General features: G+C 40.0%; 1 protein-coding gene across 3 annotated transcripts in view; it reads right to left on the bottom strand.

Annotated features, from left to right (window-relative positions):
• Positions 1–13,449, bottom strand: part of ogdha (oxoglutarate dehydrogenase a) — a 33,718-nt gene that overhangs the window by 14,028 nt on the left and 6,241 nt on the right. For 2 of the 3 annotated variants that reach the window (XM_063195589.1, XM_063195590.1), the window contains exons 3-7: positions 8,989–9,177; positions 7,647–7,749; positions 3,594–3,709; positions 600–754; positions 187–333 (exon numbers count right to left, since the gene is read on the bottom strand). In XM_063195589.1, coding sequence (XP_063051659.1) covers positions 187–333; positions 600–754; positions 3,594–3,709; positions 7,647–7,749; positions 8,989–9,177 — 710 coding nt within the window. Of the gene's footprint in view, positions 1–186; positions 334–599; positions 755–3,593; positions 3,710–7,646; positions 7,750–8,387; positions 8,482–8,988; positions 9,178–13,449 lie in introns of all 3 variants that reach the window. The other variant, XM_063195591.1, reaches the window with a different exon arrangement.

The following is a 13,449-nucleotide window of genomic DNA, read 5'->3' as shown; positions in this document are numbered from 1 at the left end:
CCTCAGGGCTGTACATGGCAGTAGCGCACATCTTCTACAAGCCGTCACCAAATACCACAGAAAGGGAAGACAGTGGGGACAACGTCCCCTTAAGACACCGGAATTGAGCACAGTCATTTGCATCGGGTAGGCAGGGTTTGGGGTATCTTACTCTACTAGAAGATGTTTGGTGTGTATACCATTTACCTGTGAGGCATGCCCATGATCACCTCCTCCACTCCTTTCTCGCTGGACTTGTCAATAACAGTTTTAAGTGCAGGGATGAGGGACTCACAACCCTCAAGGCCAAAGCGCTTCTCGGCTGACCATTTCTTCTGCAGAAACTCCTCAAACCTAAAACAGAAGAAAAAACACTATGCAGACTTCTAACTAGGCGTTATGGCTTCCATGCCACTGCCTGCATCGTTCCTAAAAGCCCTTGGAGGGCACAACTCGGTCTAATGTGTTTCTGGAAGACGATGTCAAGACAATGCCGAAAAATATGCAGAAATATTCCATGCTGAATACTTTTTTTGATGAGTCAAAACTAGCCTGGCGGGTCAGACCAGTCAAAAGACCTCAACCTGTGAAAAGCTTCAAAATAGATCTGTTATTTTTACCGTGTGGATCTGATCATGCGGGCCAGGAGTGTTCGCTTTTCCTCCAGGGTGAAGTGCATGATGCCCGGCTTCTCAAACTTTTGTCGGATCCACTGGCACTGGTCCAGGTCGTTAATGAACATGAACTCGACGCCGATGTTCTGGCAATAGGCCATCTAATGTGAAACATAAAGCATAGACCTGTGAGCAGAACGTATAGTTGTAGAAAAGCCGCACTCTCGACTACAGTTCAGTAGTAACCCAGTGCCCTGCCATTAGGCCACGGCTGGGCCTCGACTACAGTTCTTGAATTTAATTTGGTAGGATAGTATGACAGACAGACAGATGGGCTGGGCGATACGATGATATATATCGCTATCGTGGTAGAAAAGTGTTTATCGTGCCCTTTCTCCGCTATAGTTTCTATTGTGATAAACTAGAAGACTTGAAGATTTTATCCATTATTACAGCTATTTTACAATTGAATAACATTCAATAAAAAATAGTGTTGTCACTATGCAAGTTCATATAACTGTAAAAAGAATTTTAAAGAACTGTGGTTTTCAACACGACACAATAAAGAGAAAATAAAGATAACTAGATTGCATTCTCACAGAAAATGCTGTAAGCGGGCTTGCCTTTTGGGGCAGAGCTGAGCAGTTTTATTTTTGATATCTCTATACCTACATTAAAAAGAAACTACTATTGAGAAAACAAAGCTAAAAGGAAATGTGGGAAAAATCCATCCACCCATTCAGAAGTTATGGGCCAAACAATTCAGCCATCTTGGATTCAGCCATCTTGAAAGTGTTGTAGCTCTGCGTTTTGGGGATATACTAAATGACATACATGCTATTTTAAGTTGGCTAAGGAACATTGCATATGGTATAATTTTGAAAATCAATATGGGTCCGAGTGGGATTCGAACTCACAACCCCCATATCTCTAATCCAGCACCTTTGCCATTGATACTAAATGACATACATGTTATTTTAAGTTGGCCAAGGAACACTCCAGCACCTTTACCATTGAGACAAGCAGCTGCCTGCCACAAGCATTCCAGCAAGACAATATCACATTGCATTGAAGAGCTGTACAATAGAATTCTAGAATAGTGCAGCCGCTCGCTCGTTAAGAATAGAATGTTGAGAGAAAGTGACAGTTGAGATGGAACCCTTTATTGGCAACGCCTGATCTGATTGTCTGTATGGCAGTTAGTATTGTCAGAGAGAGTAGATAAGAGAGGTTCTGATGGCCCATTGTTTCCGGGTTCTATGATTGCAGGGGGGGGGGGGGGAATCCCCCTTTAGGCAGACCGAGGGACTGTTCTATTCAATGCTAGGAGTATTAAGACACGCCCCTTTAGTCAGACCGGAACCTGTTCATGTTAGGTGCCCATAGCAACCTATTACATTGGGATATCTCTACATACTTAAAGAATCTCTGGAATTGTGCTCTAAGGCAGAGGGCAGAATCAAAACAGTTTCAAGTTTTTAGATCGCTGTTGTTAATAAACTAAAAAGAATTGGCACATGTCCTGCTCACAGATTGGAGTCGTACACGTGATCTTTCTAACAGTCCTTGAATGAAGTTTATAGGTTAAACGGTTCAGTCACAAATGGACCTCTTGTGGAAGATGTGCTGACCTCTTCAGAAAGGTACTTCAAGAATCAATAGGAAAAGGCAATGGGCCAGCCCAGCACTTTTTACACACCTGCAATTTAAAAAGTAATGGGAGGTGGGATATGATCTTTTCACCGTTTGGACTGGAGTCATCTCATAGAGCTCACTAACAACGCGTCAACTAAACTTCCAGGTCCAAGTGTTGATGTTTTAAGAACAAAAAAGCCTCCTACACTCTGATCTGTAGAGTGGAAGGAACTCGGTCTCTGAGGGTTCTACCATTGTTTTCTATGGGGACCCAAACTTGCAAAAAATCGACGAAACCGAAAAAACGACAAGGGGTATGGACACACAAAGCATTTTTTGAAATCTTCAAGTCGAGCCAGTCGTTTTAGTGTTTGAACGGTGTCTCTATCTCGAAAGGCCTAGGAGGAGAAGCGGTTTCTATTTTTACTGACCTGCACAAGAGAAGCAAGCAAGCAAGAAACTGTACTTAGAGATTACTATAAGCGTGGCAAGCCCGCTTAATAACTGAAAACATATGTAATAATTGTAGTGTATCGTGCTGTATAGTTATCGTGATGTAAAGTAATTCGTAAAGTGAGTTTTTTTTTAACCATATCGCCCAGCACTGGTTTGGAGTATTCCTGAAAATGTATGCACTTACCTGTGTATGTTAACCTTCATATCACACACATGGTCTAAAAACCCTCTACAAGGAAAACCCTGCATCCAAGTTCTGCCAGACCAACTCGTCTGCTGCATGTACATGTGAAATGCAGTAGGTAGCTAGTTAGCAACACAGGACATGTGCTGGACTTATGAGATGAGTATGCAAAGTGTAATGGCACACTAGCCTGGCCTTTTTCATACACAAACCTCTGCTCTATTCACAATTCCCTACATTTGGGTCTGCTCTTCTGGAATGAGATTACTCATGTTGCCAGACAAATAGACTAATCAGCGAACAGGGGAGGTGACCCAAAAATATAATTGAGAAACCCCTGATAATTTCTTAATTCAGCAGTTCCGCTTTCCACATTTTGATATTTGTATGTAATTATAGAATAGGATAGGATGAACCTTTATTGTCTCTTCTGGGGAGAAATTTGGTATGGGCAATTATGGCATTAGGTAAATAACATGCTTTGGCTATTGTTATCTTATCTTATCTTTTTTTCATTTATGGCCTAATAGGTCATGTGACTTGTATCTAAGGTTGGGGTGGGGTGGATGGGTATTGACCACTGACTTTGTAATGCTCCTGTTTCCCAGCTTGGGAGTTTGTTCACAAATAAAAACAGTGAATCACAAAAAAATCAGCAGTTCCAGAACTCTCCAGAACAGTGAACAGCACAAGTGCTTCTCTGAAGCCTTCTGGCTTCCATTCACCTCCAGTCTTCGGATGATCTCCCGCAGGGGCAGTGCACTCTCGTCTCCGCCAATGAAGGTGGTGGTGGGCAGCCGGAACACCTTGTCCAGATCAGACTCATCTAAACCGTAGAACCCTGAGACCCCCACAGCAACACCCCAGTAAGGATGGTGCGGAAGGTGGAGGGTTGGGTGTAGGAGGAGGGTGTAAGGAATGGCATAGAGGGTAAGAAGAGGAGGAAAAATGTAGTGTGTAGCACAGAGAAGGAAGACAGTGGGGCAGAGAAGAAAAGGCAGTCATTTCACAGACAGGGTAGTAAACAGTAGAGAAAAGGACAGATCATATGAAAGGGGGGGGGGGGGGTGGATGGATAAAATGAACTTGTTAGTTGGCAATGTGAAGATGGTGATGTTAGCAACAACACAACAATTTCAATGTGGATGCAAACATGGCAGGAGGCATGAAAGGTGTTAGGGGCGACATTTATGCAAGGCGAAGAGAGATGAGGCCAGCCAGTTGAGAAACACACAGAGAGAATGAACAGAAAAATGATGCCAGAGTTTGTTAAGGAAAGAATAGGATAAGAGAGAGGGGTTACAGGAGCAAAAAGAAAGGGGCAAAAGGATTTTCAACGAGTGATGTCAGAAGTAGAAGAGACAGAAGAGGGAGAGAAAGGCACTGTTACATGATACCACAACGAAAGTGTACAATGTAACAACAAGTTATGTATGCCAATACTATAGTTGATGCACTATTGGTGCTTTCTCTAGCACAGTAAGTGTGATTTGTTAAAAGGGGTCAGTGTAATAATCATGAAGAATAGAAAAAGGCACTAATTTTAATGGCCGGCAGGTTGTTTTGTTTTAGTCATGTTTCCTTGAAATGTCATGAGATGTCAATAGCAGTACGTGTTTGTGACTTGAGACTGGGACAGAGGCTCACCTGCCAACAGGAAAAGACCCATTCTGCTAAAGCCACCTCAATGGTTTCAGGTGGAGAAATTCCATTTGCTGCAATAACCTTTTCCAAGCCTAGACCTCAAACCAATTGGTTTCACTTGCAGACTGCCGTAGTGTAAACCATCCAAAATGAAGGAGAGGGAGAAGCTTTACCATGAGGGATGGGCAAATATCAAAGACTGATCAAGACTCATCCCGTTTCAAGCTCAAAGACTGGTGAAAAACATCTTCCAGAAGTCTGTCAGTTTAAAGTCCAGTGTGTATTTTTGCTAGTTTAAGTACAAGATATATGCATATACTTTCCATTCACAAATGTGACCTTTTTCATAAATATGTACTGAGTAAATTAAGTAATATTTACTGGTCTTACTATAGTAGGTTTTGCAGAATAAGATGTCAAATTCATAATCAATTGGTTCCACCAGCTTATGTACAAAAGTGTACATTTCCACCCTGTCTCTCATAATAAGTAATTGAAAACTGGTGGCAGTAGTAAATATTCAAGATAAATATGGAATTTGTGAATAAGAAGCATGAATTCTGGAAATAAACAACAAAAAACGTACACAGTAGACCTTTAAAGAACCTCAAAGACCACCAAACTGTACATTCGTACTGTACCAACCCCAAAGACTGTTCTCATATCATTGCGGTTCAGTCACTGAAATACAACTGAGCATCAATGCACTGCTCAAGCAATGCAATACAAGTTGGCCAATGACTCAAGAGAAAGAATGAGTCAGCATAGAAGGAGGAACTGAGACATCTTGCACCCCAGTGCAGAAATCCAATGTCTAAACTGCATCTATAAGGGCACAAGCAGCTTCTTCTCCAAGCCCCCACTACTCTGACTCTTTGACAGCAAAATCTTTCTAGCAAAGCTTCAACATTACACATTATGAATAATATAATAAAGTTAATCTCTAGGGACACAGAGTCACAGCGATTGGCAGGACATTATAGTTCTGCTGTTGGTGTAGACTACTGTATCATAGTTCTGGATAAGAGATCACATGGTTGCTGATTGCTTGATGAGACTGTGGGGAGCTACTTGTAGCGGTTTTAGATCTCTACCCTTGGTCATTGGGAATTAACGGCCAATGATTGACACTCAGCTCAGTCACACACCCGAAGTAAAGGAGTCTTTCTTTAAGACCTGTAGTCTACCTGAAAACAGCAGCATGTCAAAATTGCGATATATTCTGAACAACCCTCTCTCTAGAAAGCTCTCTTTTGTTCAAATATCTTGAAGGGATGGAACTCCAGAGCCAAATGCCATATAATGTTTTCCCTTGCCGATCTATTCTCTTCACTTCAAAATACATACGGGTACTACAATGATAGTTGCTTGAGACATTATCTAAAAAAAAATGAAGAAATATTTAAGATACTTCTTCAGTTGCCTTCCCCAGTCATGTCCTTTGCATTCATTGATAGGGTAGATATTTTAATCTATTAATCAAATGCTGAAATAGAATTTGCCCACAGTAAAATTAAACAATAATAAAGGTTTTTGTTTAAAAAAAAAATAGATTACACAGTACAAAGAATTACAGGACTCCATAATCAATATACAAATGCTGCCATTCAAATACTGACTCTGCATTGGGATCGTATGAACTTCTGTAATGTAAAACAGGCAGAGATTGAAAAAGCAGTGCTCTGTTGCAATACAACTTCACAGGACATGAATATTAGTAATGCATTGTATATATACTGAAGGTTTTAGTGTAAATTCAGTAGGCTCGAGCAATTGGTAGGGCAAGCAGAAGTATTAGTAGTCAAAAATCACAGCTTAAGATTAAATTCAGTGTGCTGATATGGGTTTAATTTCAGCTTAATTTTTTTTAAATTGCAAAGCTGACTCATAAAGCTAAAAAGAGTGAAGTCTGCAAAAAAAGAGTAATGCAATTTTCCATTCTGTAAACTAGGCTGAAACATACCAGGAAGATTACAGCTGAAAGATGCATTGAACACGAAACTAAGTGCTCATTGCCAGGAGCGAAAAAGGCAAGCGTGGCAAGCTACACACAGCCACTATTGCAGTAAGTAGTAAGGCAAGCTGTTGGGACACTGGGCTTCTTCTTGAAGACAAATGTCCCCTTCTGTGTCACTTACTCAGTTCTCAGAGCTGAATGACTTTCTGTACAAAATGGAGAATAGAATTCAAATTCCCAAGAAGAAGTCCAGTTGCCTTATAATGTAGGACTCATCGCTGCAATAACTTGTATGAGAGAATTTACATATTTGCTACAGAGTTGTAAAACTGAGCAAGACTGAGCACAAGGCAGAACACAAGACCCAGGCTTGCGTCTTTAAAAGACAGGGCCAGGCTTAGCCTAGAAGCATGAAAGCAGAGGAACAAATGCAGTATCGTCCTCATCGCGGGCTGTTCATTTTCCAACATTCACAGCTGATCAGTTAATACAGTACCGTGATGGGTCAGATAACACTGTGAAAAGTGAAGCATAGAACCAGCAAAAAAAGAAGTCAATGTGCTGCACAGGTGTTTTTATGTTGGTTTGACTTACAGCAAAATTAGAGAGATGCATCTTTTTTTTGGTTCAGCCCTTTCCTAGCCTGCTAGATCCTAGCCTGATGGCATGAATTGTTAAACACAGTGTTTGAAAAGTCTTAACATACACCAAGTATCATCCCAAAAAGTTTTGTTTTCAAATGTGCTGTGTTATTAACGGTCTGCTTAAGCTGAGTATTAAATATTCAATGAAATGTTCAATTGCCACTTAGATAGCCAATAACAGAGCAAGAAATAAGAAAAAATCATTTACAGAGAACACAAATAACTTGCATAGTCTAAGCAGACATGCACATCCAATGTTAGTTATTTAATTGGTGTTTTGTTCCGATCAGTATTTAACTGCATGCATAGCAACCAACTGGCCTGCCAAGCCATCTGACCATCTACTCACAAATGTTGCACATAATGTTGCCCAAAACAACACCATGTGTGTTGCAAACATTCATGGCATGGTTTGAAGTTGCACTAACATAAAACAATCAATGCAGCACATTACTCTATATTTTTAAGTGGGTTCTAAAGCAGCACTTTAGATGGCGCTCTCGTTGTCGTTGGCTTTAGCGTGGTCTTCTCACCCAGTTTGTCAGATGACGTTATAATGTCGGAGGGAATGCTAGAATCCAGATCGGCGTCCATTATTCCCAACGGGTCCAGCTGAGCTACATGATGCCCACGAATCTACAGGAGAACGGAACCCCAAAAGTAGGGGCCAGGATTCGACAACCAACAGGGGGATATATAAAGAGAGAGAGAGGGAGAGGGAGAGAGAGAGAGACAGACATAGAGAGAGAGAGAGAGAGAGATAGGGAGAGAGATACATAGGGAGGGAGAGAGAGAGAGAGAGAGAGAGAGAGAGAGAGAGAGAGAGAGAGAGGGAGGGACCAGGAAAAGAGATGACAGAGGAGGAGAGGAAAATAAACCCCCAGGATGGGGCCAACCGGAAGAGAAAAGATGGAGAATGAAAGAGGTGACAGAAATGGACAGATGAGACAGAAAGAAAAACAGGACAGCAGAGGAGAGACAGAAAATGGACAGGCAGAGAAGGGGGTGGAAGACAGAGGAAATGGCAGGAGAACAGAAGTGACATCATGCACACAATGTGTGATGGAGATGGACAGAAGAAGAGGGACAGGTTTCACAGACGGGGATGGTGAAGGGGACAAAAAGGAATTGCCAGACAAAAACAAAAAAGGGAAAAAAGATGGAAGGAGGAAGGGAAGTGGGGGAGGAAAAAGACCAACATCCACACAAAAAGCTCATTAATGGCATTTTTTTGGCACAGCGTAGGGGGAGGGGGAGATGAACATATTCCTCACCGACATGCTGGAACCCCGTGTTTACTGGGGCATCGTCAAAATTTACACAACTGATGCCAAGAGGGTCGAGATGGGCATTGTGGTGCCCCATCACCTGAAAGTTAAGGCAACAGCTGTCACGTGACACAGCATGGCACACTACTGTGGAGTGATGTAGGTAACTGAAATGGAGCCATGATGTCATTTACACCCTGATTACATGAGAACCATGCAGAAGATTTACATTTCCACGGGCATAATCTAATCTGGTGCCAAGACGATGGAGATGGGCTAATAAGGAGATGAGAGAACGTTAACAACAGTGTCTAAAAATACAGGACAACTGTAAACATAGAAATATTAAGCCATAACTTGCATATAGGGGATATTTGAAGTACATGCAGTATGTCTATAACATTTTTGAAGAGAAAGTTTGGAGATAATCACCGGCAGTCATGCTTGCATACTTCTTGAAATCAAATACAAACTATAATCATGATGACTACTCGATTAAAGACACAATTCCAACATGATATCAAGCAGTATTCAAATACCAAAACAAAATCATAATCATATTATGTCAATTTGCTGTGCACATGTGGGCCATGCTGTGTACACTAACCTGGTATGCACGGATGAGGGACTGCACTGCCAGGTGGTCCTCCACGAGTTTCTCCACATTAGGCTGAGCCCCAACCAGGGATTGGGCCTGTGTGAGACTGGCCAGGCTCGTGCCCAGTGGAGGTGGACTCATGTGGGCCGCACCTGGGGGAGCTCCCGCGTTGGCGTTCCTGAAAAAGATGTCCCAAGACTGGGAAAGGTGGAGAAAAAGGACAAATATGTCAAGTAAGCTCAAAGCCACCGTGTTGATTGGCCTGTTTTTGGTCAAAACCTCCTTATTCGAAGTTAACAACACTTATAACCCTACTACTTGGCATAATACTGTACACCTAAAGTACTAAATGTTCTCAGACTTCAACAATGGCATGTTGGAGCAATGTTTGTTGTCAGGCTCTTCACCAAAAAGTGGTCTTTTCATCTTAAGGGTACACTGTGCAGGAAATGGTCAAAAAAGGTACTGCAACTATGCTGCTCATTGAAACTGGGCTGCCCATTGCCAAATTTGATCTTTTCATGAAAGTTGACTATGTAATAAACTAATATTTTCTAGTATGGACCAAGCACAGTTATTTTAGCAGCTAAAAATGGCTATTTCTGGAAATTCAAAATGGCGGAACATGGAGAAGATCCCCCTTTTCATGATTGAAAAGTGCAATTTTTCCAGTCATAATGAACACTTAGAATTTGATGGTGGTGTGGTAACTATTCATGAAAAGGGTAACATTAGTGAATGGGTAGCATGAATTCTGGAAATAAACAACTAAAAACTTAGACAGTGTAGGCTACCTTTAACAAACTCGTATACGTGCAACAGACATTAGAATTATACAGTACTTATTACTTCAGGCTTTCGTTCTTGGGTTCATTAGATTTTGAAAAAAACAATGCTGTGACCGATTATGTTGCTATAGCAACGAAAGCCCACGCTCATATCTGTACGTCTGTCCATCTAGCACAGGGGTTTCCAAGCTTTTCCATGACAAGGAAGCGCCCATATACCAATGTATTCCAGCCAAGGCCCCCCTTACATGGGTCATGCCAAACTATTTTTTTCGGTACACCCCCTTTAGCGATATTGTAGGCCTGTGAAGCAGTATCCTACTGGAATGTACTGTATAAAATAATAATGATAATGTTGAATTACTCAGTGATTTGTTTTATTGTGCTTTACTTTTCCTGTCGCGCCCCCCCTAGCACCTTCCTGCTATTCCCCCAGAGGTCCCCACCCACTTTGAAAACCACTGGTCAAGCACGTGTGTACGTCTAGCACGCCTGTACGTCGGCGTGCTATTTTTATTCAGAGTAGTTCAAGCAATGTGACCTTGCAATGGACAAGGCACATACTGAACTTCTACAGTTGTCAGCCTGAAAAGTACTATCCTATTGCGTACATGGGTCAAAGACGAGACGTGCATTTTTTTTGTTCCGCACTCATTTAACTATCAAAAAAGTAAATTAATGAATTTTGAATGTTATGCTGATAAACAGCATAGTCTGGTGTCTCATTTCAGTAACATTTAAAGAAAAATAATTGTGAATGTATGTGTTAAATAATCTCATAAAGTGCAAAAACGTCATTCAGTGTAATGGTCCGAACTTAAAAATCATCAATACATCCTTGAATAATTATGCAAAATGACGAACAAAATTCTTTTTTCACTCTCTGGGCATAATTCTAGAAGTGTTCTTGTTATTGTATCAAAAGCACGTTTCATTACCATTTTGTTTTGATATTCAAATCATCTGGGGACTTTTGTCCGGATTTTCAATTCCTTAGATATCATTCAGTGTAATAAGATCAACATGATGGTTTTAAATCATAATAAAAAGTGATAGTCACACACAATATGTGACATCATCAAAAGGAACCCTAGGGACCCCTTAAGTGATGATGCAAAGGGAGAATCTTGTTCTTCAATAGTCAAAAATTCTGTATTTTTATCTTGTGGTAACAGCGTCCACAAAAACAGATGTCATTCAGTGAAATGTCAAAAAACACTTTTATACTCAGATATTCATCCAAACAAGCATATTTTCTAAATAGACATAGTAAACATTGTGGGTCAAAGTCATCGTCTCATGTAGGTGACTAACTGTGTGCTTGTAAAAAGGTAAAAATAAGGTGAAAAGTATTTGGTCGTCCTTCAGTGTAAGAGATGTCATTCAGTGATATGCAGTGTAAGGGCCATTTCATTCAGTGTAATCAGTTCATGGTTGTATATTAAGAATCAAAACGGCAATATAAGTTGCAATATTACTCTAAGATACAATAATATGATGATACTACTTGAAATTATGACTTTTATTGTTATTTCCATTATAACCTTGTTATTGCCATGTAGCATCCATATTACTGAGTAGATTCTGGGATTTTGGAAGTTGTACATGAATTATCAGAACACCCTAAGTCACAATCCCCGAAATATGCAGGTTAACAGACAAACATTTCTTTTTTATTGTTTTAGGCCTAAGTAGTAGCCTACCTCTAAGCTTGTGATCTTGGAAGTTCTTCAAAACACATTTTAATGCCCCAATATTAAGTAAAATACCAATTATTTGATAACATCTATTTCTGTTGTCACTCATTCAGGCCGTTGAGTACTGTAGTATGATGGTAACAATATCATAGCAATGAAAAGTAGCTGTTTATATAGGCTTTTTTGCCAAGGCATCATTCAGTGTAATAGTTGTGGTCATTCAGTGAAATGCACATTTTTATGTGAAAATAAAGTCAAATTCTTACGAAACTTATTTGTTTAGCACAACAAATGCGGGGGCATACAACAAATTAATAATTGTGCATTTTAAACTGATTTTCTCTTCAGTGTCTGCATTTTAAACTGATTTTCTCTTCAGTGGAAAAACTTCTTAAAGCCAAATGGGTGAAATGCACTCGGTGAAAGACTACAAACACTGCAAAAACTATTTGCAAATGCCTTTTACTAGAAATTTTAGGTTTGATGAAGACCTTAAATATAGGCCTTTACTATGGTATGTAGCTTATTTCAGTTTTTTAACGTCATCTATATGTTTTTTGCATTATCAACAGTTTAACACCGTATTACACTGAATGACATTTTTTGGGTGAAAATGGGGTAAAATGCATGTTCCTTACTATTTTCTGAACAGAAAATAATAAACTTAATCACTCTACACTCCAATGTACCCAAAAAAGTTGAAGAACGGTGTCAGGGAACAGTTTTATTTTTTGCAGTCCTGAAAACCCTGTTTCGTCTTTGACCCACATGTGTCTGAATAGGGCTGTCTTATTACCCGTTTCCTACCAACAAGTCACAGAACTCTAACTGCTTTCCCCACCCCATTTCAGCACAAAACACAAACAAAAGGTAGGACTGTGGCTGTCAGTAGGAAGCCTGAAAACAATAATGTTGAACATAAATATTAAGTTTGATTATGTACAGTATGCTGCATTCAGCAGTAAGTGGATTAAAAGACAGCAGCAAATTCTACATACAGTTGTATTGCTCATACCATCCATGACTTGTCATGGCCTCATGATGCAGCATTTTTTTTTTGTTCAGCCCCTTCCAAGATCCTGGCTATTCTAATGGGGAAATGGTTTGTTTACAATATTTTAAAATAAAAAAGAATGTCTTAACATACTCCAAAATCATCCCAAAAGCTAGGCAACACCAGTAGGCACCTTACAACACGGCTATAACATTTGTATTTTTTTTATAACTTTTTTGTATACCAATAATACCAGTAGGCAGACTTGGGCATGAAGCGAGGGAACATGAAAGCGCCTTGTCCAGACTGCGGCTACTACTGCTGCGTTCTATTTTTACACTGAAATGTTCAAGCAATGTGACCTTGCAATGAACAAGTCACACACTAGACGTTTGTCAGTTTTGGCAAGGTCAACTAAGTGCCGTTGTTAATGTATACGTGGAGGGAATGTTCTTGTATTATAAAACCTACTGATAGCACAACTGTAAAATCTTGGGACTAATGTTAGTACATTTTGTTATGATAAACAATAACCCTAACTATCACTACAGATTACAAATTACTCTAGGTGATTAAAATTCCATGTGCTGCTTATATGAATCACAGACCTCCTATTAATTTGTCAGCACTTAAAAGCAATGAGCAAATGTAGCACATGACATTTTGTTGTATTCATGAAGAATTTTGAATGTATAAACAACTTTATTTCGTTATTATTACATACCAGCTCAACATCCTAATAATGATGCATGTGCACTGCGTGGTGACAAATAAAGCTGGTCTGGTTTTAACAGGTAATATTAAAATTGATTTAAAACTGGCCACAAAGTAATAAAGGCTCACTGATGTCTACGCTACTGTATAGTTTGAAACCGCAAACATGAGAAGACAGGCTACACGACTGGTTAAGCTTTACTCTTATAACATTCCCAAATGAACTAAGCTTACTCAGAACAATCGAACATGACATACGTAAACGGAATGAAAAAAA

Source organism: Engraulis encrasicolus, chromosome 3, assembly GCF_034702125.1.
Source record: "Engraulis encrasicolus isolate BLACKSEA-1 chromosome 3, IST_EnEncr_1.0, whole genome shotgun sequence".
NCBI classification, from domain to species: domain Eukaryota; kingdom Metazoa; phylum Chordata; class Actinopteri; order Clupeiformes; family Engraulidae; genus Engraulis; species Engraulis encrasicolus.
Note: the sequence above shows the minus strand (reverse complement) of the source record. Positions and strands in the feature narration are given on the sequence as shown.